The following is a 25,647-nucleotide window of genomic DNA, read 5'->3' as shown; positions in this document are numbered from 1 at the left end:
ATTATTAAAGTAGCCATCAATTTATACATTTAAATTTCGAAACATTCTATCAACCAGTAATTTAGGCAGGAAGATTGACGATTATTCGGATAATCGAAAATCAAGTACCTAAAATTGGAATTAGCTTGGTGACTAAAAAATTACATTTCAGTATTATCAAATATTTTATTCACCATCAATCGAAAAATTTAGCTAATAAATTCTATATTTTAAATTTGTTAAATATAGTGAAACTTTGAACAATATAACGAGATAATCCTTTTTAATATTGCCAAAATCACAAGGTGCCTTTCATCAGGGCAGATATTAGAAATTTTTTGTCTGAGTGTAGGAGTTTCGAATATCAGTGAGTTTTTCGCACCGCAAGTTCTTTTCTACCGAATAGGAAATTATTATTCTCATCAGTACTCCCAATAATAAAATAAGTTGATAAACAAAAGTTGATGAAAAAATTTTTTTTGCTTGCACTCTCCCCTACATATTTTGTTTAAATCGTTGCTGACGAAACAGGGCGAGTATTCATCACATCAAAACAACTGCTATAACTCAAGCGAAGCGATTCGTGTTTGTAATCAGTGCCTACCACTCGCCAACTGGTCAGAGCAAAAAAAAGCTTTGAGAATGTCACAACGAGAAAAAGTTCTAAATCTCTATAAAACGGTAAAAAAAATACAGGTAAATTTTGACTTCAACCATTGAATTTATGTCTCATAAACATTATTTTCATGTTATCTCCAACACAGTTGCTTTATATGGGCCGAGATTACCCCCAGGGTTTCGATTTCTTCCGATCTAATCTGAGGCGAGCATTTTTGAAAAACAAATTCGAAAGTGATCCCGAGAAAATTGACAAGATGATTGAACGGGGACATTACGTTATGAAGGAGATCGAGGCTCTGTACATGTTGAAAAAATATCGAACCATGAAGCGGAGATACTACGATGAGCCTCCCAATGCAGCATAGATCAATCGCTCACGATTAATATTTTTAAACAATATTTTTGTACAAAGAGAGACGATGCGCAGCTCGACGCGCAAATTTTTCTTATTAATCGATAATAAAAAAAATATTTTATAGAGTTTTAACCTTTCTGGAGTAATTATTCTGCATTAATTGACTTTGGCTAATTTTTTTTTTTTTTCAAGAGAATCATAACATCAAAGCCGAATTTCTATGAACATGAAGTGTAATTTCGATGAACTGTCGAGAATTACGAGGGAAATATCAAAAAATGGAGGAGCAAGTTGAGAAAATAACAAATGAAATGATGTTGTCGTCGTGAAAAATCTGAGGAATTTTCATAATCCCAAAAAAATCGTTGGAAGTCATCCCCCCATCAATTTTGATAATAAAATAATGTAATGCACCCGTTCTTGGCTAAAAATTCGTAATTCTAACCTTGAAAATGACCTTTCATCGCCCAAAACATCCGCATTCCAACCAAATCTATCCAATCACTGCATTTAATCACTTATCAATCGCTATGAACCACTATTTAACACTTCACTCCTTAATTTGTTAATAATTAATCCATTGAAATGGAAACCCCGACGTCTGTCACTGTTTAACACCTGTGAATTCGCCATTTTGTTTCACTCTAGCCTATCCTCACCACACCCCATTCCCCTAAACACTTAGTCAAGCATGAAAATGGCCAATGAAATGTAAAATGACGCAAAAAGAATGAAAAAGAATACAGTAATGAAATGAAATTCGCGCCATCAAATTTTTTTTCCAATTTTCCATGAATGTTCTCGACTTTCAGTGATTGGTGCATTTGAAAAAAAATTTTTTGGCGGGTTCCCAACTTGCCACGTGACCATTTCCATCCCCAAAACTGCCCCCATGCGTGAAAAACGTCAACTAAGACACACGGTTAACAATTTTTGGACGTGTATTTTTCTACACATGTTACTTTTGAGTAATTTATTACTATAAATACCTTGTAAATAACATTTATAAATAATTTGGACGTTTGAATAATAGTGTTAAGTGAATCTAACGACAACTGCCATGGGGGACGACCAAAAGATGGATCATCGAGCTAGGAAACGTATCAAAGAAGTCAAGAGGAAAGCGAGACCAGGTAACGTAGTTTTTGCATCATAATAACCTCATACTCGATTTTAACGAGTCGTTAATTAAATTGTGGCAGTTGTTGGATTGAATCTTATGGGTTTAGAGTGTCTCAGATGTTCCAACAATGATGAGTAGGTAATTTAAAATTTTTTTTTGTTTATTCGTCATTTTTATTTGTTTGTCCTTCCCACTGGAAGATTTGTAATCTTTGATTTTGACGATATAATTTTGGTTGGAAATCATCGAAAATGTCGTGAATCGTGGAGGTATAATGTTTTTTGTTAGCAAATATGTATGTGTGTGTGGATTTGGCGAATATTTTTTATCACTAAACATTTACAGAAAAAGGAGTAAAGTTGAAGCTAACAATCTCAAATTTTGTCTCTTAAGGGTGTTTATCCAAAATCGCAAGTCTTAAAAAAATTGATTTTTTTAAAACTGCGAGATGAAGATTATTTAGAAATAAAATAGACAAAATGCACCAAATGCATGCGCTAACATGCGCTTATACGGGATAGAATCGTTCAAATATTTCTTCTTTTTGCCCGGCTACCCCAGATTTTTCTCTGGCCATTGGATTCAGTATGATTTTACACATTACCTTCTATTTTTATTTCTATTTTTAGTCTTCTAGTAGGTTAATTATCAATTTGAACATAAATTTCATAAGAGCCAAAAAAATCACCAAATGCATGTGCTAACACGCGCTTATATGGGATAGAATCATTCAAATATTTCCTCTTTTTGCCCGGATACCCGAGATTTTTCTCTGGCCATTGGAGTCAGTATGACTTTACATATTACCTTCTATTTTTATTTCTATTTTTAGAGTCTTCCAGTAAGGAAATTATCAATTTGAACATGAATTTCATAAGAGCTCGTGTATAAGGAAAAATTAGTTTATTAATTTCTGCCAAGACTATTGCGATTATTTTTTTTTAACGTTAGAAAAGTTAGTTTTATATGTTGTGCTGTCAGCCAAAAAAATTACAGAATTTTCCTTGACCATGAAACAAAAACACATTTACCGACAATTTACCGACACTGGCTAAACATCCTTAATTGTTAGTATTTTGGAGCACTCAGCCGAAATTTCAGCTCAATCGGTCGAGTGATTTTGAAGTACAGGATTTTTTAAAAAATTTTATTCTTCAATATCGGAAAAAATACTTGACTGAGTTAAATTTTTTGAACTTCTGTGTGAAATATTCCTTGTGATAATATCCATAAAATAATAATAATAATAATAATAATAATAATAATAATAATAATAATAATAATAATAATAACGATAATAATAAATTCTGATAAATATTCACATTTAAAGGGAGCGCTGAGAGGGCGTTAAACGCAACAACACGTTTAGTTTACATCTTTGTATTTATAGGGTTAATCCTATATTATAAATCATTTGATTTAGGAAATTCATATTTTTAAATAAAAAAAATAAAATAAATATTCACATTTGAGATAATGCACATTTCAGTTGCCAAAGATGATGATTTATATGTAGATTCGGTAAAAGTTTCCGAAAAACTAGTCCATTTCAAATTATTTGTTTCATTCTAGAACTTGCTGATAAAGCTGCGTGGATGCAGCATGGATACGTCAAGAAATTCGACAAGTTCTGGGACTTTAAGGACAACGTCGACAGAATCGATGAGTCCAAGGTGCCCTGCGATGAGTTTATAGAGAGATACGAAAAAATTTACAAGCCTGTGATAATTCAAGGTGTTCAGAAGGATTGGAAGGCCCAGTACAAGTGGACGATAGAGGTTTGTTCATTTTTTGTTCGTAAAAAATCTTGAATGATCACGTCTGGTTATTTCGTGTTTTTTTTTAGATTGAGGGGGTCTAGGTGAACATTATAATTATAATTTGAGTACGTAGAATGGATAAAATATATATTTATGGCTGGTTTTCAGAGATTAGCCAAAAAATATCGTAACCAAAAATTCAAATGCGGCGAGGATAATGAGGGCTACAGCGTCAAAATGAAGATGAAGTACTACGTGCAGTATATGCAGAATAATGACGACGACTCACCTCTGTACATCTTTGACAGTTCCTTTGGGGAGCATCCCCGTAGAAAAAAATTACTAGATGATTATATTATTCCAAAATATTTCAGTGACGACTTATTCCAACACGCTGGTGAACACCGGCGACCGCCTTACCGTTGGTTCGTCATGGGACCAGAGAGATCTGGTAATTATGTTTTTTAATCATCTTTACTTTCTTGAAAATTTTCTTTTTTTTAACGTCACCTTTTCGGGCTGTTTTACTTCAATTGGGATGAAAAAGCGATTATGTCGTTGATGAATAAATTTAGAGAAAAATTTCAACAGACTTTTTTTGTAGTAAAACTTCTTACAAGAATGACTCTTCACATTTGTCCCAAAAATGGATTTAAAAAATTACGATTTTTTAGCTTTTTCTGCATTTTTTCTCGTTTCTAAAAGTATAATTTTCCTTTTAAAAAACGTCTTCGATAAAATGTGAAAACTAATTAGGGGGGAAGTAAATTATCTTGACAATGAATAAATACAGAAAAAAAATGTCAACAGATTTTTTTTTGTAGTAAAATGTCTTCCAAAAAATGGATCTTCTGCCCTAAAATGCATTAAAAACATGACTATTGATTTTGAGATTTTTCTTTATTTTTCTCTTGCATGAAACTTGAATTGCGTTGAAAAAGAAACGGATTTTTGGATAAAATGTCAAAAGGTTTTTTTGTCTAATACTTTGTCAATTTATTTTGATCCCCAGGTACAGGGATCCACATTGATCCCCTCGGTACGAGTGCCTGGAACGCCCTGATCTCAGGCCACAAACGCTGGTGCCTCTTTCCCACCCACACACCCCGTGAACTCCTCAAGGTCACTGGAGCTGAGGGTGGAAAACAGCGTGACGAAGCAATCACGTGGTTTTCTGTTATTTATCCAAGAACAAAGTTACCAACGTGGCCTCAGGATTGTCTACCCATTGAAGTCCTCCAGAATCCTGGCGAGACTGTTTTTGTACCTGGTGGCTGGTGGCACGTGGTCCTTAATCTTGATGAAACTATTGCTGTTACACAGAACTTCTGTTCACGCACGAATTTTCCTGTTGTTTGGCATAAAACGGTACATGAGACTATTAATTTTATTTTTGTTTTCACAATTGAGGATTCTTATTCATTTTTGCTTTTGAAGGGAAGATTTCAGTAGCGAAATGATAAAACGGTGCAAGTCAATTTTGACTCTTGACCAGTTTTCAATGAATTTCTCGGAACCTAAGGGAGATAGCAAAATTTTCACTATAACCTTTTTTGTGGAGCCGATTGAGTGGTACAACAAATGTAATTACGAAAATTTCGCTATCTGCCTTAGATTCGGAAATATTCCTCAAAAACTCAACTGGGAGATATGTCGACTTAAATCATTTTACCACTTCGCTACTAATTTGTAATCAAATCTAATTTAAGGTTTAGATTTTTTGTGTTATATCGATCTTCTTCAATTGTTCGCTAATGAATCGATAAAATTTAATAATTTTTTAAAATTAAAACAAAATGTTTAGAAACAATTTTTTTCATTAACTTTTGTTCATCTTTTTTTAATGTTATTATTGGGATTAATAAGGAGAATAATAATTTTCCATTTAGAAGAATATAGTAGTGACTGAATTTTTTATTTTTCTTTAGGTTCGTGGAAGACCAAAGTTGTCCCGCAAATGGTTAAAAGTATTACGAGAGAAGGAGCCGGAGTTGGCATCTCTCGCTGAGACGATTGATGTGAAGGAAGAGACAGGAGTGGCGAGTGATTCTTCCAGCGGTTCCTCCAGCAGTTCCTCGAGCAGCAGTTCGAGTTCACAGTCCGAGGACAGTGAGGACGACAGCGGACAAGAGTCCCTCTCCGCCCACAAAAAGAAGAAGAGGCAAGTCCATAATAAGATCATTGACAATAATAATAAACAGGATTAACATTAAAGGAGAAACAACACTCTGAGAAAGAGATGAATTCCAAGTACATCTTCATTTTATTTTGCAACTATCTTTTGAATTTTTAAGAGAATGGGGAAAAATGGAACTCCAAAAGAAATTAATGTTTAGCTCAATTCAGAAAACTTTCTTTTTTATTTTTAGTTAAGGGCCAAATGGTTTGAGACCCTTGGGGATAACAGAATAGAAAACCCTTAAGAATGTTTAGGCTTGAGGATCAAATCAGTAGCGAAACGGTGAAACGATTTAAGTTGCTTTTGACTATTGGCCAATTTTCAATGAATATCTCGAAATCTAAGGGAGATAGCAAAATATTTGTCAGCACCTTTTTTGTAGCCCTCAATTCGCTCTACAAAAAGGTCATTGAAATTTCGTTATCTCCTTTAAGACCCGGGTAGATTATCTTTCGAACATGATCTTGGCTGTTTTTTTTTATTTTGATAATCTGAAATGATCTCCAATTGCTCTTCAGTTGCCCCAAGTTCAATTGCCCCGGAGTCTCCAAAAATTGATTGTACAATAAAAAAAAACTTGAAAAAAAGCTGAACATTTTCAAAGAGCGTTTTTGAATAATATTGGGAAATAAACCCAATAGGGAGAAAATTGCAAATTAATAATTTGATGTATATAATGGCTGTTAGGCCATCATTTGTTACAGTAGTCAATGTCTGTCAGATCGTTAGTCACCATGATAAATTATCCATTCACTATTTCCTCTCTATCGGACTTATTTCTTAATCTTTATTAAAAACGCTCTTTGAAAATGTTCAGTTTTTTTCTACTTTTTTTGATTGTACAATCATAATTTTTAGGGAGTCCTGCGTGATGTAAAATCCAATGGAAATTGTGATGTGTTTTACATTATGAAGATGGAAAAACAATCGAGATAACGTTCGCAAGATAATCCACCCAGCCCTTAAATTCGGAGATATTTCTCGAAAACTCAATTAAGGTCTGAGTCGACCTGAGGACATCCGAGTTTCAAGTTCGCTACTGAAATGGTCACAGAGGGCGAAAAGGTTAAGACCAAAAGCATTTGAGCCTCAATTAAAAATTTGAAAAATCTCTCCCCTGTAAAGATATTCGCAAAATATTCTGGAAATATATTGTGAATGAATTTTTTTCATCCCAGCGATTCACTAATTAGTTTTTTGCTTGTATTATCCTCAGAAGAAAGCTGAACAACCAGCTCTGACAGTGTTACCTCCTCCAAGCCGTCAGTAAACTACGACTGTACAGTATTAACCAATTATTATTGTTTATACTGATAATAAATACTATAATTGCGATGATCTTCCTGTTCGTAATAAAATGAATGCTAGATTATGCCAAATTTTGTCAAATATTCAAACAGCCTTTTATTTGTTTCATATACATATATATTTCAATTTTCATTCTTATAATCTATAATTAGGCGTCTTGCGACAATGCACCGACGGTTTATTCAGTTTCACACCCTGACAGTTTGGTTTTTTTATCGTATACAGATAATTGAGGGGTTGAGTGGCAGGAGAAGATTCGAAAAGATTCGGAAAATTGATTTCGTAAATAATTCTAGTGAATTTAGGGGAAAATGTCAGCAGATCTTCAGAAATCTTGAAAACTAGAGAGAAATGTCAAAAGAGATTTTTTTTAGCTCTTGAAATTCCGTAAAAGAAACCTTCCGGGCATTTTTCGATGATAAACACTGAGAGAAAAATAAAACAAGTTCTCAAACAAATCTTGTTTGGATCAACAAAATCGCTAATTGAAAATTGCCAAACCACAAATTGTTGGATTCGAATTTGAAAGTCACAAACGTGAATAATTTCTCTGCTTTCGATAACAACGAAATATTTGGCTCAAGAGGCGAATAATGCACACGAGACGGTGCTCTTTCAGAATGAAAATATCTAAATTCTCTAAGTATTTCAGGAAATAGTCTTCGAATCCTCGATCCACCACTTCACCACAAAATCAAGTTCAAATAATTGATTACTAATTAATTAATACTCTAGGTAAAAAAAATATCTATAAAAGACACTGAAAGCAGTGTAAAGAAAAATACTTAAAAACACAGAGAGACGGTACAAAAACCCTACAATCTAATAGACATCTGAATCATCCACGAAAATTTATAATTAAAGAAAAAATCGATAAATGAGCGTCAAAGAAATGTAAAACTTCCTTCACAATCAATAACTTCCGTTCACTGGCCATTAGTAAAACAGCTTCAATACTAATAAATTCAGCACTATTAAAAATAATCTCATGATTTTATTCGACGAGGGGAAAAATAATTATCTAAATTAAATACTCTGGTTCATCCATCTCGTCGAGATGCTGCGAATGTTAGCACTTTAGTGAGTTGCTCCGTTGAAATGTTCGGGGATCTCGTTTGTAGTAACTCCACAGTCTGACTGTTCCATCGCTGATATTTTTATCCCATGCAAAGGAAGATAAACGTGATGCATGAACAAACAGCACAAAAATCATAATAAAATAGTTAACAAAAAATATTTGAGGAATTCCAAGCGAAGGTTTTTCGACTGTCGTCTCTTGACGATTCTCTATAAAATCATTTGTTATCAATTTGAATGGAATATGAAATTTATTGTTGTTGAAGAAATTTCAACAATTTTTTTGTTGCAAATTTAATCCTCTTGAAGGAAGGTTTATTGATAATGTTCTTGATAATAAAAATTCCACAATTAGTGAATGTTAAGTTTCTTCGAATCGAACATAAAATGTTGGTAAATAACGATTATGTGGCACCATTTAAGAAACTTTTTTGTTTGTTTTTATTTGAAAGTGAAATGGTCTTGAGGGTCAAACAACCCTTGAGAACGTTCAAGTTTAAAGGACAATTTTATGGAGATCTACAAATATTTTTCTCTGCAACTACGAGACTAACTGACTTGGATTGCCTCAATGACAAAATAAAAATAACGATGAAGTCTAGAAATTCACGAAATACGCTTAATTAATTATCAATGATGAGTTGCAGAAATAATAGCATAAGCAGATGAGTAAAATGAGTTAGATAGACATTGTTGACATTGACATTGCTAGGAAAGGATCGGGAATGCGCCAGAGCTTCACTTCACCCGAGCTGTAATAATCAACATCCCAGACATCATTTATTTGTCAATTAACAACTCAAAATGACACAGAAATTTATGAATTCACTAGAAAAGCACTAATGTCTCAAAAAGGAGTGCATTTTCGAGAAAATCCACTTTTTGTGAAGAAGGAAATTTTGTACCAAAGATGTCTGCAAACATTTTCTTGTCTATCTCTACTAAATTGAGTATTTAAGAATGATCCTTTCACTTTCACTTCCATAAATAATTATCCAAGAAACTAACAGATGCAAATGCGATTTTCACAGAAAATTTCCTGCTCCATTCAAAATTTCATAAGACATTTAATAATTGCAATAATTTCAGGTTTTGATTTATTCCTTTTTCTCTTACTACTTCACTACTGAATTAATCTAGCAATTCGTAATCATAAAATAATTTTTTCTGTGATTTCCAATCATTCAATTACTCATAAGACATTTCTACTAATAAAGGCTGATCATATTTCGATGTTTACTCACTTGCTGGCGGTGAAAATGTGCTGTTGATTTGTGACGACAGCATTAATCGCTGATCCATGAGCGCGGACCTCCCCGAGGGATGAGCACTCGCCCTCGGTGTCTGTGGGCACTCCCCAGGCTCGAAGGTAGCCCCCTCGGCAGCCGGAGACCATCACTGAGCCGTTGTTTATCGTGCAGAGACCCTGAATCCAGTCCTTGTGGGCGTTGTTCAGGGACTGGAGGAGCTCCATCCGGCTGAGATCCCAACGTTTGATGCACATGTCTCTCGAACCTGTTGAGAGAATAATTAGAAACGATTTTTTAGATTTTTTTTTTCAAATGTTCCTGAAAGAGAAAACGAGTTTTTTTATTCTTGACGGAGAGAATTGATGTTTATGGAAAATGCGGATTTAGCATTAAGGGATTGGAGTGAGATTTCTTATGCATTGAAGATTCATTATATATAAATAGAATGTCTAAAAGCGAATAATTAGTGTAAAAAAATTCATTGTTTAGTGTTCGTTTGCCGGCACAGGTTTCAAATAGTAAAAATAGTTCAGTGCCTTCAATTTTTGAGTTATGGGGGTTTTTTATGACGATGATTAGAAAATATTCAGCTTTTTTTCAACGTTTTTTTGATTGTACAATCATCATTTTTAGAGACTCCAGGGCTATGTAAAACTGAAAAGCAATTGGAGATCATTTCAGATTATCAAAATAAAAAAAACAATCAAGATAACGTTCCAAAAATAATCCACCCGGGCCTTAAGCAATTATTTTTCCAATTATAAGAATTTGACGACTAAAATGTTGCTTCAATTCGGAAGCAATGACAAATGCTCACCTGAAAATAGAGTAGCCCCACTAGTGGCAAGACACTGCACCCCATCGTAATGAGGTGGAGCAAGACTGACGGCTTGTCCAGATGTATTCGTATCAACGAGAGAAATGAGATGATCCTTGCTCCCCGTGATGACTCGTCCGTCATCAGCGACAGCAAGGCACATGACAGCTGCTGTGTGGGGAGTGCTCAGACGTCCAGTGTACGTCAATTTCCTGAGATCCCAGACCCTCACTTTATCACTAGTCGCTATGTACAACTCCTGCTCATCCAAACTTAGTGCCAAATCGTTTATTGTCGTTTCACCAGGAGGCACTTGGAGGGTTCTCGCTGTTGTCGTCAGGGATAGTGCACCACTCTGGGTCTGTCCCGAGGAGAAAAGTGTCTTGACACATGAATTGCTGGTGCGAAGGTCCCAGACCTTTACGTAGGCCGATGATACGCTGAAGAGGAGACGATGGGACTCGGAGTATTTCACTGCAACTACGTTGTTGGGGTGACCTGAGAGAGTCATGTTCTCCAGGCCTGTCCCCAAGTCCCATATTTTTACTGTTCGATCTGGGGAGAATATTGAGGATTACTTCGGGAGATGAATTGGGGTTTTCCAGGATTTTTTCGTGACAAGAAGTTATGAAATGGAACCGAGTGTTTCATTGGCATATAAGGGGTGAATAATTATTAAATCAACATTCACTTGACGAAAAAATTCAATTTTGGCGAAAGTCGATTTTCCCTGTGACAAAATCCAAGATCTGACCGACCCTTGATCCATGTGAAAATTAAAAACTTTTATTCCGACATTTTTGTCGCCTCCAAGTGTTTTATTGGCATCTAAGGGATGAATAAATACAGAATCAACATTCACTTGAAAGTCGATTTTCCCTTGGGCAAAATCACAGATCTGACCCTTGATCCAGGTGAAAATTCAAAGTTTCTATTTCGATATTTCTGTCGCCTCCAAGTGTTTCATCGGCATCTGAGGGCTGAATAAATACACAATCAACATTCACTTGGCGAAAAAATTGGATTTTGGCGAAAGTCGATTTTCCCTCTGGAAAAATCCAAGATCTGACCCTTAATCCACGTAAAAATTAAAAAATTTTATTTCGATTGGCATCTGAAGGGCGCGTAAATACAGAATCAACATTCACTCGACGAAAAAATTCGATTTTGCCGAAAGTCGACTTTCCCTGTAACAAAATCTAAGATCTCACGCTTGATCCAGGCGAAAATAAAAATTTTTGATTTCGGCTTTTCTGTCACCTCCAAGTATTTCATTGACATTCAACGGGTGAATAAATACAAAATCTACGTTCACATTATCCAATATCGAAAATTCAATTCGGCTACTTTTGTTTGCCAAGTGTACATACGTAGTTATGAGATGAGATGAATGGAAGAAGTGACGCAATAAAATTGGCGGATTAGATAATGCAAATGAATTTTTTTACCTTTTGAGCCGCTGAATAATAAGTCTTCGGTTGCATCGATGGCCAGCACTGCCTTGCTGTGGCCTTCGGCAACGTGAGTGCATTGCAGAGGTGCTCTAGGCTGCACCTAACGCATTTTCAAAGTTAAAAGTGACAGATGACACAATCTAACAACCTTAATTCAATACAAAACTCATTTCCATAATTCAGTAGTGAAGTAGTAAACCGGTATAAGTTGATTTTGACTATTGCCCAGTTTTCAATGAATATCTCAAAATCTAAGGGAAATAGCCAAATTTTGGTTATAACCTTTTTTGTAGAGCAAATTGAGAGCTACAAAAAAGGAAATCATAACAATTTCGCTATTTCCCTTAGATTCCGAGATATTTATTGAAAACTGGCCAATAGTCAAAACCGACTTATACCGATTTACCACTTCGCTACTGAATTCATCTCATTATCTTCGCAATTTTCTTCCTTCAATTTATTCGAAATTTGAGTGAATGACATTGTAACGGAGATAAGACATAAATCAATAATGAGATTAGTGAATAATGAAAATTCACGAGTTTTTTCGAATTCTCTATGAAAACAAAGAATTTTCTCAAACTTTCTATAAAACCCGAGAATATTCTCAAACTTTTGGTGTAAAAGGTTTCTCCCATAGCAAAAATCTCCGAAATTTGGGATCGTCAAGTGTGAAGACAAGTTTGATAGTCAAGTGATGTATAGTTCGTCCTTCTGGCGATATTCTATTTATTACATTTAAGATTAATTATATTTAAGATTACACACCTTTCCCGGATATTGTGAAATGACCCCCTTTGTCGGTTGTGGATCAGTTGTCAGCGGTTGTCTAGTAGCAGTTAGTCTCGAGAAAACATTCTCCTCACGACTGTTGAATCGACGATAAATCGTCGGCGATCCTGGTGGCGATGACACGTCCATTTGTGCAACGTGCTCCCTAGTTTATTCATTCGATTTTTCTCATGTTAACATTGTTAGTCAGTCAGTTTCAACTCAGAATCAGAATAAAAAAAAAATAAAGAAATTTTTTCATATTATTTTCACATCGTGCAGTGAAATTCGTGTTAATTCCATGCAAATTACACCTAAATGATTAATCAATCAGTTAATTAATTCATCGATTAATTTTTGTTTAGTGCTTAATTAATCCAATCGATAAAATCTATCAATTATTCTCCAGTGAATAAGTACATAAATACATTTTATTACTTATTTCGTTTATAAATATACAAAAAAAATTAATGTACAATCAATTAATAATTTCGCTGAGAAATTCACATAATTATTTTCTTTACACTGACAATAATAAATTGATTAATTGTGAAATAATTGTGTATATACAATTACAAGTGTTTTAGTGCCATTAACGAGGCTCCTCTGATTCTACTCCTCTCTCGTGAATCCTCTAAGCTAACGAGTCATTAATTACCTCCTGGTGAGTCACATGGTACTCAGTACTATTGCCCCGATTAAAATCTATCCCCAATTAAGAAAACATAATTAACAAAAAAAAAATGAGAAAATCCACTTTGGCCAGATTTGTGCGAAATCTCAAAACCATTGATTTGTGCATTGAGGGAAATATTGTTTTGTTGCAGACATGCTTGTAGTGGAGAGGAGATGCGGTCCAGGCCTTGCAGGCAGATTATTTTGAGATAATTTGGATGAATTCTTTTTCCGAGTTTTTTATTGTCATTCATACAAAAAGGAAAAAATGAGCATGAACACACCTTTATCTTTGAAGATTAATCTGAAAAAAATTTCGAATGGAAGTGACAAATAGTGACGAATAATGCCTACTGTTTACACAAATGACTGAAAAAAAAAATTGATGACAAATTAATTGACAAATCTTCTTTCTGCACATCAAATTTATTTTCCCTAGAGTATGTTCATACCACTTTAAGCCAAATATCCCATAGTCAAAAGTAATTCCCAAAAAATTTCAAGAAAATCATTTCCCAGGAGACTAAAAATCAATTCAACCCCTCCTACCGTGATTCTCAAAAAACCATCCCATCTCCACTAAAAAAAATGCGTGAAATAGTGAATCAATGCACAGATAAATGAAAATGACGAGAAGTAAAACGAGCCGGAGTAATCGCACTCACATAGAGCCCCCACCAGGATGCAATGGCCTCCGAAGGGGTCGTGGTGATGTGCTGTCACGTCTACTGAGTATTGGTGATCCACCACCAGCCATGCCACCACTCCCATGCTGGCCGCGCGTCAATACCAAACCCCTGTGATACCCCAGGACAAAACGTGCCAAATGAGTACCTCATAGAGATGTGCAAAAATTTTATGACACGTCACACTGAGAAAAAAATATATTTCTGCCAAATATCCATTTACCCGAGAGAAGTATTTATTTTTTCAATGCCGGATTTCTCCAGTCTAGTTATTCCCGGGGAATGCCCGTTAGGTTTCAATTAAAACAATTAAATTACTCTAGAAGGTGGTCATATTAGTTGTGACCTTGAGTGAACTCCCTCAGTAATTGTCAACATTAAAAAATTAATCAAAATTCTTTCCTCTAGAAAACAAGAAATTTAAGAAAATGAATAATCATGGGACTAACTCGATTGGAGAAATGCCAGTGTGAAAGAAATAAATGTTTCTTTCAAGTAAATGAATATTTGGCAAAAAATTTTTTTTTCACAGTGCAGTGACACGTCATATGACCGTCACATGACAGAGGTCAATTATACAATTTTCGTCATATGACCGCACGGATAAAAAATTTAATAGAAAAACCTAGCGAGTTCGATAGATAATTCTACTGGATTTCCACTAGTTTTTAGCCGAAAAGGTCAACGGAATTCGATTTTTCTATACACCTTATTCTACACTGAGAGAAAAACAAACACGTTATCAAACAAGTGTTGTTTGAGCCAACAAAATCACTAGTTGAAAATTGCCAAAAAAGAATTTATTTGGTTCGAATTTGAAAGTCTCAAAGATGAATAATTGTTCTTCTTTCGACAGCAATGAAATATGTGGCTCAAAGGGCGGATAATTCACACCAGACGGTGCTTTTTCAGGATGAAAATATCTCATATAGAGGAAAATTTATCAACAAATATTTTACCTCTAAGTTACAAGATTGCTATCATATAATTATTATTGTTTCATTTAAGGGTTCATTTCTTATCTGTGATTATTAGACAGCTGAAACGAAAAACTACTATCCCTTGTTTCGCATAAAACAAAGATTTTTCGGGAGCAAAATACGTATGGGAGTATCGAATAACGAAGGAGTAGTGCTAGAAATAACATTTCTTGCGTGTACAGAGAATGCAATTTTTTTTAACTACTAAATCTATTTTTGCGACAAAAATTTTTCATTCCGGCCCACTTTCTGCATATTTGGCACAAAAAAATCATTTTTTGATAATTTTCAAAAAACTTTTTTCTTGACACAAGACTTGTTTGAGAACTTTGTCGTCTTTCTCTCAATATATTGAGATATCGTCAATAGAATTTCTTCGGGTCAAATTTGCCAAGTTTTTTTGTATGATTTTCTTAATGAGAAGAAAAGAAAAATAGAATGAAAAAAACTTTGAAAATTTGAGCCGAAGAAATTACACAGACTATTTCTGAAGAGAATAAGTTATATAGAAAAATCGAATTCATAAATTTGTCATATGACGAGAAAAAAAATGACGGTCATTTTCACATCTCCAGTACCACATGTTGGTGATAATAAATCAGGGAAATAATTTTTCATACTTAAGACTGCCAGGTGCACTGGGCACTCGAGTCAGGGGATGATTGTGATTTTGGTTGTGATCGTCGATCTTCAGTGAATCAGCGCCAGATCCCACGCCGTAGAGGAGCTCTTGGGGTTGAGTTGTTCGTCGACGAACTTTATTGCTCTTTTGCTTGACATCGTTCATTGATATTTGGCTATAGCTCTCGCTGCTGTAAAAAAAATCATTCAATTCCATCGAGTCATTAGCGAGAAATTACCCAGAAACACTTGTCACGTACATACATACATACACACATACGGACGGACACGTCTAAAATAGTATATTTCGTTACGAGTGCTCATTCATTCAATATTCATCAAAATCAACATAAACCGTTTTATCTCTTCGCTACTGAATGAAGATATCCAAAAACCACTTACTTATCAGGTGAAGAACTCCTCGAGCTCGGTGGACTGTAAACCAAGCTATTATCATGACTACTGGTCATCGTAAGGAGATCTCTGTCCCTCAACACATGCTCCAAAAGCTGATGCTGGACATCGCTCTCCTGCGCCACCTGGTTAAGCCGACTCTCCATGTCCCTCACCTCAAGCTGCTTCTGTGCCGCACTGCAGCTCTGCTCCACCGTGAAATTGAGCATTCTCTGGAGAAGATATTGCGCCTCGTCAACACTCTTCACAGCTGCAATCAATGCCTCAACCCCGGGCTCCGCCTCTGTCTCCCCATCCCCCATCTCCACCATATCCCTCTGGCACTCCGCAATGCTGTCCTGCAGATAGCTAATCTTGCTCTTGACATTGTCGATATCCTCGTCAACATCCGCAGTATCCCCCCGAGTGGCTGCGACAACAGCGCGATGCTTCTGGAGCCTTTCCAAGTCCCTCCCCAATTCCTCCCTCTCCATCAACAACCTAATTTTCAACACATGGCACGTCAATTTTACTTGAAGCTAAATTTTTGAAAAATGCCTGCATGAACTCTTTGCCATCAATTCAATCCCTCGTTTCACCAGTTTATTACATAATATGAAAGAATCCAAAGAAATTATAGAAACTTCCATGATAATCTGTCTCACAGTTTCCATGTGGCTGTCAGGAAAGAGTTCCTCCCAAGGACTCCTCCAACTCTCTTAGACGTAAAGATGTATTTATGCCTAAGAAAGTACAATGAAAGATACAAACCTTTCCATCTCCCTCTCAGTCTCCGCCGCCGCCTGCTTGGCCAACGCTTGCTTGGTAATAGTCCTCTCAAAAGTCTGCCACATTTGCTTCAGCGTCTTCGGGTTAACCTTCTTCACCGCCGTTCTGCCTGCAACCTTCTGACTCAGTCCCCTATCCCTCTTCCTTAACGCCGTCACCTCCTCCTGCTTCCTCCTCAGCACCACCTCCTTCATCCTCTTGTCCGCCTCCAGCGTCCTAATCATATTCGCATTCTTCCTGCTCTCCTTCCTCAACTGCGCAATCTCTCTATTTCTCCTCAACTCATTCTCCTTGTGCCTCTGTGCCTCCTCTCTCATCTTATTCAACAGCTTAACCTTCGCCCTCTTCATCTCCGCGAGCTCATTCCTCAGCCCCCTCAACCTGTTCTCATTCTGCGATTGACTCTTCAGTAATCTCGCATGTTCCTTCTTAGCCGTCTGCAGCAAGCGAACCTCCTTCTGCATCACTGTGAGCTTCTTCTCGTACTCATCCCTCAGCTTCTTCACCTTCTCCGTCGGTGGTGAGGCCTGCTGCTGAAGGGACGACAGCACCTTATCTCTCTCCTCCTGAGTGTCCTTGATCCTCGCTTGCAGCTGCACCAGCTTATCCTCGTAATGCTGCTTCATCGTCTGCAGCCTCCTTTGAGACAACTCCAACTCTTGAATCAACCGTTGCTTCACATCAATATCAGACGTCAAAGCTTCCAACTCCCGCCCCATAGCAGCTTCCTCCTCGTCCTCCTCCTTCCTGTCAGAATCGTCGTCGGACTCGTCGTCACTCATCGACTCCTGTCCATTCTCCGCACCGTCACCCTCATTATCCTCATCATTGTTCTGCTGTCCCTTCAAAGCCGCAAGGACGTCCATCTCCTTCTGCAGCTCGCGTTTGGCATCTGCAAGGACCGAAGACGAATCGCCAAAAGGATAAGACGGCTCTGAGTAAGGATTGGCAGCCTGAACCTGCATCTGTCGCTTCTTCACCTGTTGGTACATGGCTTCGGCCTCCATCAGCCGCGCTCGAAGCTCCTCAATCTCTTGGACGTACCCTAGGATCAAGCCCGACACGTCTTCTCCGGAGGCGCTATTCACCCATTGCCCAGCAGCTTTCTCAGCTATCAGCAACGAGTTCTTCGCTGTCAATCCTTCAACAGTTTCGGACAAGGCTTTGACCCTTGTTCGAAGGCTTTGGAGCTCGCTGTTGAGCATCTGGTTCTCGTGCCAGGCGTCATTGACCCCGTCCTCCCCGACGACTCGCTTCCCCTGTCGGTACTCAAGAAGCTCCAGCTGAAGCTGCTGGATCTCCCGTCGAAGTGAAGCGATCGTTCTCGACGATTTGTCTTGATTGATCATGACCTTGTTCTTGATGTTTCGGGCGCGATTCGCGTATTTCAGAGTGCTCAACGTCTCCATGAAGTCCCGATCGCTGGGGGAGACGCAAGCGATCATGACTGTCTGGCTGTTGCCACCCAGGGAGTCCTGGAGGAGACGCGTCAGCTTGGAATCGCGGTAAGGCACGTGTAAAGCTTTCTTCGTTTTGTCACCGAGGGCGGAGATGACGTTCCCCAGGGCCAGGAGGCCGCAGTTTATGGAGATGCCTTCCTTCGCTCGGTCACCAGTCGCGCCCGTTCGTTTCAAACGCTCAGATCCCGCTAGATCGACGAAGTGGAATTTGGCGGTCAAGGTCTCGAACTCGTTCGCGGGGTCTGAGGAGGTCGTGTCGACGTCCGCGTCGGGGTCCTCGATCTTTATGCATCGTTGCTGTTTTATGTAGAGGGTGAAAATCGCGTGGGATCGGGAGGATTGAGTGTTCATTTGGGTGGAGCCCGTGGTTCGCGAGAGGGCACCCAGGCGGAGGTACTCGAGGGCTTGTTCGGGGCTTGTGACGACCCGGGGCTCGACTCCGGCCAAGTGAATGTTGCCGGAGGGATCCTCGTGGATTCGAGCACCGCCTCGGGGACCGCCGGGCTCCAGGAGGTCTTTGAGGTCCTCGTTGTAGAGCTCCAGGAATTGGGCGGTCACCTGGGGGGTCAGGGCTTTGTTTAGTTTTCGAAGTTAATTGGCGGGGGAACGGGGGAATATCAGCCACTTTTCTTATTTTTCACGTGGATACATCTATGTTGTCATTATGGGGGGGAGGGGCATTTAGGGAACAAGTCCTTATGGTTCCTTATCGGCAGTACTGCCATCTATCGCAATTCTAGATTTTTCTAGTGTGACGTGTGGAGATATTCACACGTCGATTTTATTCAATTAATATTTTCTAGATAGAAAAAGTCCCAAATGCTCAATAAGCAGTCTCACGGTGACACCTGAGTCCAGCTTCTCAGAATGGAGCTGTTTGATTGTCTTAGCCATTGTCAGTGATGGACATATGGCCGTGTTAGTTAGAAAAACCGTGAGAACACTTATTTAGCATTTTCGGCCAGCAACGACTTTGAAGCTCTGGAATAGGGCAGAGTACGGCAGGAGTTGAAGATGGACGGACGTCCTCTCCTAGCCAAAAATCTATAGTAGATCCGCGTCGAAACCGAACCCATTTAACAGTTGATTTTATACTTTACCTATCTATTCAATATACTGTCAATTATTAATGTAACAGTGGTGCTCGATTGTTTTATACGAAGAATACCTAATCAAATCCTATCCTAGTCGCGTCACGTTAGATCTTGAGAGAAATCCGCGTGAGCTCTGACCGTAGCTAGTTGAGCAAAAGTTTTTGAGTCGACTGGTGACTCAATTAAGGGAGGTAGAAAACCTCTCACGTCACACTAGCAAATTCGCGAAAATTTGCGAAGTTCAAATTTACATTTAAGGCCCGGGTGAACTATCTTTCGAATGTTATCTGAATTTTTTTATCTTTCGTAATCCAAAATTGTCAATTAAGTGGTACATCATGTAGAAATTCCCAAAAATTATGATAGAATGATAAAAAAAAATAGAAAAAATTTTGAACTTTTTGAAAGAGCCTTTTTCATTGAGATTCAGAATGAGTTGAAAAAAGTGGAAATTACAAATATCTGATTCGCTGTGGCAAATTATCTATTAGCTGTCATTTTTCATGGTGGATAACAAATAACTCCTCATGGGAAGTGACAGCTAGGTATCTCAATTTTCAAAACAGTGGTATCTAGTCATCTGCCATTTTTATGTGATAAAAGTGTGATTAGAAAATTCTTCAAAATATTACAACTTTTTTCAAAGAGCCTTTNTTTTTAATTGAGATTCAGAATGAGTTGAAAAAAGTGGAAATTACAAATATCTGATTCGCTGTGGCAAATTATCTATTAGCTGTCATTTTTCATGGTGGATAACAAATAACTCCTCATGGGAAGTGACAGCTAGGTATCTCAATTTTCAAAACAGTGGTATCTAGTCATCTGCCATTTTTATGTGATAAAAGTGTGATTAGAAAATTCTTCAAAATATTACAACTTTTTTCAAAGAGCCTTTTCCGTAATAAATGTCTCTGTGCAGTGTGGGAAAAGATTTACGAAATCAGTCTTCCCCCTGCATGATATTGGGTGACGGGCCGCCATTTGTCACCGTAAATCAGATAGATTTTTCAATTTCTTGTTATTCAACTTATTCTGGATATAAATTAAAAATGCTCTTTGAAAAAATTAAGAATTTTTTTCTACTTTTTTTTGATTATTCATTCATAATTTTTCAAAACTTCTGCATGATGCTGGATTTAAGTAACAATTTCAGATGGAGAAAGATGAAAAAAAAACATCGAGATAACGTTCGAAAGATAGTACACCCAGGCCTTAAATTAAAATTAAAATTTACAAAGTTTGAATTTAGCTATTTATATCTGTTATTATTTTCTCGGGATGTGCAATGAAGCCAGGACTTCCAGATAAGCCATATCCAGTTTCATTTCGCCGAGTAACCGGACACTGTAGATGTTGACTGAAATAATCTCCTGACAATCAAGTCCAACTGATACTGCATTTCTTTGTGCTCTTCTCAAGGCCTTACAGGTATTAAGACGGGGTCAGGGAGAATTTGAAAAAAGCAGAGAATTGAATGCCAATTTTTAACTTCTCGATCCGATTAGAGGAAGTTATTGTAATTACCCCTAGAAACTCTCTGGACATTTTTTAGAGACCTGTCTGTAAGTGTGGATGTGTGATTTTCTTTTCTTTTCAGGCCTGGGTGGATCATCTTCCGAACGTGATGTTGATTGTTTTTTTTATGTTGATAATCTGAAATGATCTCCAACTGCTATTCAGTTTTACATAGCTCTGGAGTCCCTAAAAATTATGGTTGTACAATCATAAAAACGTTGAAAAAAAGCTGTACATTTTCAAAGAGCGTTTTTGAATAATATTGGGAAATAAATCCAACAGAGAGGAAATTGTAAATTAATAATTTGATGTATCTAATGGCTATCAGATCGTTAGTTAACATAATCAATTATCCATTCACTATTTCCTCTCTATCGGCCTTATTTCTTAATCTTTATTAAATACGCTCTTTGAAAATCTTCCGTTTTTTCCCGTTTTTTAATTGCACAATCATAATTTTTAGGGGCTCCTGCGTGATGTAAAATCCAGTAGAAATTGTGATATATTTTAGATTATAAAAATGGAAAAACAATCGAGATAACAGTCAAAAGATAATCCACCGGGGTCGTCATTAAGAAAATCAAACGAAAAAACTTGGAAAATTTGAGCCGAAGAAATTTAGTGGAAACTATCTCAATAGAATAAGTTGTATAGAAAGCGACCAACAACCCAGTCAACAATGGAAATAATTTTTAAATTTGCTAAAGTTGTTTTGCTTTGTGTGAGTTATGATTCAGCATGGAATCTTCTCACCCGTGTACAGAGCTTGAAAAACTGTCCAATATTTTTATCAACGCATTCGAGACCATCATATCGACTCATTCCACTGACCTTGAATTCAGGTGGCATGAGAGCTCGCTCCCTTGCACTGGCCTGTTTATCAGCTATACCATCGAACAAGTGTCTGATAGCCCTTGGAATAATGCCAACAATCATCTCATCCACTTCAACGTCAAATCCCGTGCCCATAGTGTACGTCTTTCCCGAGCCAGTTTGTCCATACGCCAGAACTGTTGCATTGTATCCGTCCAATGCACCATCCACCAGTCTTGCAACACATGCATCGTAGATCGGACTCTGTCCTGTGTTCGTATCGAAGACGTAGTCGTAGGTGAAGGCCTTGTCGGGCCCCAGAAACACCTGGGGCTCACCCGGGGGCACTTGGGTGCAGATTCTACACATGTCGATCACCTCGCGAGCCACTTGAGGCCGTATCCTGTAATTAAAGCAAGCATGACGTCAAAACGTTCGTGGAAGTTGCGGTCGATGGTTTATTCATGATAAAGACTTTTTGGGATTTATGGACACTGGTTAATTTAGTGGGGGCGTTAAGAGGCCGGCCAAGTTCGGTTTAATCGATAATGATAAGAAAGCGTGAGGAATTGCCCTTTTTTCTTTCGAATCGAAGGATTGTATTCGTCGGATTTTGACATTCTGTAATTTTGCCTGATAATGATGTTTTTAGAAAATGTTTGCATGTCCGGGGTCTGGTAGTTCGGTTTAAGGTTACCACTTTTTAGAAAATACATTGATACGGGAAAATTCATTGATATGGACGAAAAATTTTGGTTCATAGTGGGCGCTATTCAGCTCAAGTTCGGTGAACAATTTCAGACCGATCGGTCCAGTAGTTCCTGAGATATTCAACTTTTTGTACACTGTTAAAAATTTTGATTATTTCGCCAGGGATATCTTTAAGCTTAGGAACAAGGATAATCTTTGGATAGAATCCTAGATTATCCACATCTATTTTTTTATTTCCTTTGGAAATAAATATTTTTAAAAATATAAAATATATTATGAAATATAATATATATTTTTTAAATATCAGTAGCAAACTGGTAAAATGGTACAAGTTAATTTCGACTATTGTCCAGTTTTTAATGAATATCTCGGAATCTAAGGGAGATAGAAAAATTTTTGCTGGAACCTTTTTTGTAGAGCCGATTGAGTGCTACCACAAATGTCATTACGAAAATTTCGCCATCTCCCTAGATTCGGAAATATTCCTCAAAAACTCAACTGGGAGATTAGTCGACTTAAACCGTTTTACCACTTCGCTATTGATATGAATGTATAAAAAATGTTCAATTATTTATTGTACGAAATAATATGATTCTAGCTGCAATATGAGATTGAAATATATGTTCATCATTAAGCTTTACTTTAATTTTCTGATTTAGTATTCAATGATTATTATTCATTTAAGAATTCAATAAAACACTAACTTGAGCATGCGCGCGCAAATCGCGTGATCGTTTTCTGGTGAGCTGAAATTTCCGGTTCACTTATCGAAAATTTTTATCGAATTTAATTACCACTGAAATTTCACGGAATTCCGTCATTGAATGAGAACTGTAAATTTCAGTTCCATTATTTCCTGAAAATGGATAGAAAACCAGAAAATTCCGGTAAACATATTCTTGAATTTTCAGGACAGTGACAGTGAGTGCGATTTAGAAGTAAAAAAATCATGAAATTTCAGATTTCAGTGAAAATTCAATGTAATTTGTCACTGAATATTCATATTAGATTGGAAATTCAAATAAATCAAGAGATACGAATATTTAAATTGAGATGCATTATCGATCACTATGGCGTAGCTTGTGAAGGTCTACCAGGAACGAGCCTGGTCCAGACTAAACAGATGATGAACGATGATTTGAAGCCCCAACGGGGAAGTGGAGGAGTTCAGTTCGCCCAGAGGACTAGGCGTGGAGCTAATCACTTAGGAAATCACTGGACCACTCGACTGGAAATCAAGGAAGAAATCAACAGAAATCAATGGAAATCACTGGAAATCAAGTGATTTTCATTTTTGGTAGTGATTTCTAAAGATTTCTGGAAATCATCGGAAATCAATAGAAATCAAGTGATTTCCGAAATCATTAGAAATCATCGATAAGTGTAAAATCGAAATTGATTTTACAGTTTCAACTCTACAATTTTTGTTATGGTATCGGTGCGTTCGAAATCACCCAATCCCGAAATGTGACGTTATGAAGTTTTTTACATTCTTACGTATTGTAACGTCATGTAGAAAACTGGGATTATCGACAGATGCTCCACCCTGGTCCCGAAATCATGATTTCTCCAGTGATTTCTTGAAATCACGAAATCATTGGAATCTACTAGAAATCATGGAAATAACAAGAAATCAAAAGAAATCATGATTTCTAATGTTGATTGAGAAATCACAAAAATCATTCGCGAAATCACAGAAATCAAGAGGAAATCGCAGAAAATCATCTGATTCTGGAAATCACTGAGTCACTCGATTGAGGAGTGGCCAGCCCCTCGGGACTAGGCGAGAGCACTTGCGACATTCTTACAAATCATATCCATTCAATAATTATGAATACATCGTATTCTGTGAAGTACTAAATATTCAGTCTACTACAATATATCAGCGTATTTTGTTACTTCGTAAATCGTTCAATTGTGTTTTTTCATTATTTCATTATTATTTTTCCCTAAATCGCATTCAGTGTCACTGTCCTGAAAATTAGTAGTCAAAATATGTTGTACAACCATTCATAAAAGTTTTCGAGATATTGCCGATTTTCCATTTTTTCCCTAAATTCCTTGTACTACTTCGACGGACTACTTCGAGTCCACCTTTCGTATGTCCAGACTTTTTGCTTCAGTCACTCGATTCCAAGATATTACGACGGCTTTCACCACTTCATTATCAAATTGATCTTCAAAAATTTGATTTGAAAATTTGATTTTTATGTGTCATCAATTCCATTTCCCCTTAAACAACAGTAAACACAAAAATCAGCTGTTATCACCGGCTTCAGATAAACAATCACGAGAAACGTTTGCATTGATAAAGAAAGTCATGAGACTCCTTCACTCCAAAGCGAAAGAAAACTCGTCACAATCGTAGAGAATTATTTTAAAAACCCTCCGAGCCAAAACAAACATTGACTCGAGTGACAGTGACGTGTGAATGAACGTCCCACCCGTCTAATCAACAATTCTCAACGCCTCCAGCTGAGCAGTATTTGCTCCCAAACACTAGTTCTCTGACGAAATAAAGAAACAAGATAAGTTAACTCGGTTTCATACTGAGTTTCTCATGAATAACTTTGGATCCAGCGCAAACAGGAGGGTCTCACAGGGGTTTTCTAGTGGCTAAGAGAGACTCCCTCTGTTATTCTGAAAGATAGTAGGCAATCTTCATTGTCAGATTGCTATGAAAGTTCAAGTACATAATGATTGCATTTGAATTCAGTATTTGTGTACTTGACGCAGCATATTCAGATATTTCTCCCATGATTTTTGCTTCCGAAGGGCAGCAAGCATTGCAATCCTTCCATTTTCACATTCTCTAATTTTGATTGGAAATTATGTAGAATGCCCCGAGTCGAGGATTTGGTTCTGATTGGACGTACACATGTCTTTCAAGATCTCTCCAGACCTAGGTGGACCTGGTAAGTCCTAATCACTTCTGCGACGTACTTTTCTAGAGACCATTCGAATCCTCAGTTCTTTTCGGTCCTGAGAAGTCCTCCTCGATGCTACCGAGAACGCGTGATTTTACGAGCGGGTGAAGGGGAAGGCATGTATGCGGAGGGTTGAAATTTGTAGCCAACGAGGAGACAGGGTTGCAGAATATATTTTAGCCACCCTCATCTCCCCGTTTGCAGGCGGTGTTTAAATAAAAAATAGTGAACGTTGATTCTGTATTTATTGACCCCCTGATGCCAATGAAACCCTCGGAGGTGACAGAAA

The 25,647-nt window shown here is 37.3% G+C and overlaps 3 protein-coding genes across 5 annotated transcripts in view; 2 read left to right on the top strand and 1 right to left on the bottom strand.

Moving 5' to 3' along the window:
• Positions 1-510: 510 nt before the first annotated feature.
• LOC107043584 (electron transfer flavoprotein regulatory factor 1) lies at positions 511-1,087 on the top strand. Of its 2 annotated transcripts, none has more exons than XM_015265132.2 (2): positions 511-675; positions 744-1,087. In XM_015265132.2, exons 1-2 carry the CDS (start codon positions 622-624, stop codon positions 963-965), a joined length of 276 nt encoding a protein of 91 aa, XP_015120618.1. In that variant the 5' UTR covers positions 511-621; the 3' UTR covers positions 966-1,087. The 2 variants fall into 2 exon arrangements, with proteins under 2 accessions (XP_015120618.1, XP_015120619.1); XM_015265133.2 differs by having other exon boundaries at positions 514-660.
• A 790-nt stretch (positions 1,088-1,877) lies between these two features.
• On the top strand, positions 1,878-7,396 carry LOC107043590 (bifunctional arginine demethylase and lysyl-hydroxylase PSR). The gene is made up of 6 exons (XM_015265141.2): positions 1,878-2,088; positions 3,651-3,856; positions 4,007-4,289; positions 4,851-5,206; positions 5,767-5,999; positions 7,234-7,396. The coding sequence occupies exons 1-6, from the start codon at positions 2,016-2,018 to the stop codon at positions 7,256-7,258; spliced, it is 1,176 nt and encodes a 391-aa protein (XP_015120627.1). The 5' UTR covers positions 1,878-2,015; the 3' UTR covers positions 7,259-7,396.
• The window catches only part of LOC107043589 (kinesin-like protein KIF21A), a 27,090-nt gene continuing 8,755 nt past the window's right edge, over positions 7,313-25,647 (bottom strand). Inside the window, exons 2-11 of one of the 2 annotated variants that reach the window (XM_015265139.2) lie at positions 21,739-22,123; positions 16,821-18,856; positions 16,059-16,550; positions 15,656-15,847; positions 14,035-14,166; positions 12,692-12,860; positions 11,918-12,023; positions 10,470-11,024; positions 9,647-9,917; positions 7,313-8,473 (exon numbers count right to left, since the gene is read on the bottom strand). In XM_015265139.2, the coding sequence (XP_015120625.1) occupies positions 8,395-8,473; positions 9,647-9,917; positions 10,470-11,024; positions 11,918-12,023; positions 12,692-12,860; positions 14,035-14,166; positions 15,656-15,847; positions 16,059-16,550; positions 16,821-18,856; positions 21,739-22,123 (4,417 nt within the window). In that variant the 3' untranslated portion in view covers positions 7,313-8,394. Of the gene's footprint in view, positions 9,155-9,646; positions 9,918-10,469; positions 11,025-11,917; positions 12,024-12,691; positions 12,861-14,034; positions 14,167-15,655; positions 15,848-16,058; positions 16,551-16,820; positions 18,857-21,738; positions 22,124-25,647 lie in introns of both variants that reach the window. The other variant, XM_015265140.1, reaches the window with a different exon arrangement.

Source organism: Diachasma alloeum, unplaced genomic scaffold, assembly GCF_001412515.2.
Source record: "Diachasma alloeum isolate Michigan unplaced genomic scaffold, Dall2.0 Dall_scaffold_00603, whole genome shotgun sequence".
In the NCBI taxonomy this organism is placed as follows: Eukaryota; Metazoa; Arthropoda; class Insecta; order Hymenoptera; family Braconidae; genus Diachasma; species Diachasma alloeum.
Note: the sequence above shows the minus strand (reverse complement) of the source record. Positions and strands in the feature narration are given on the sequence as shown.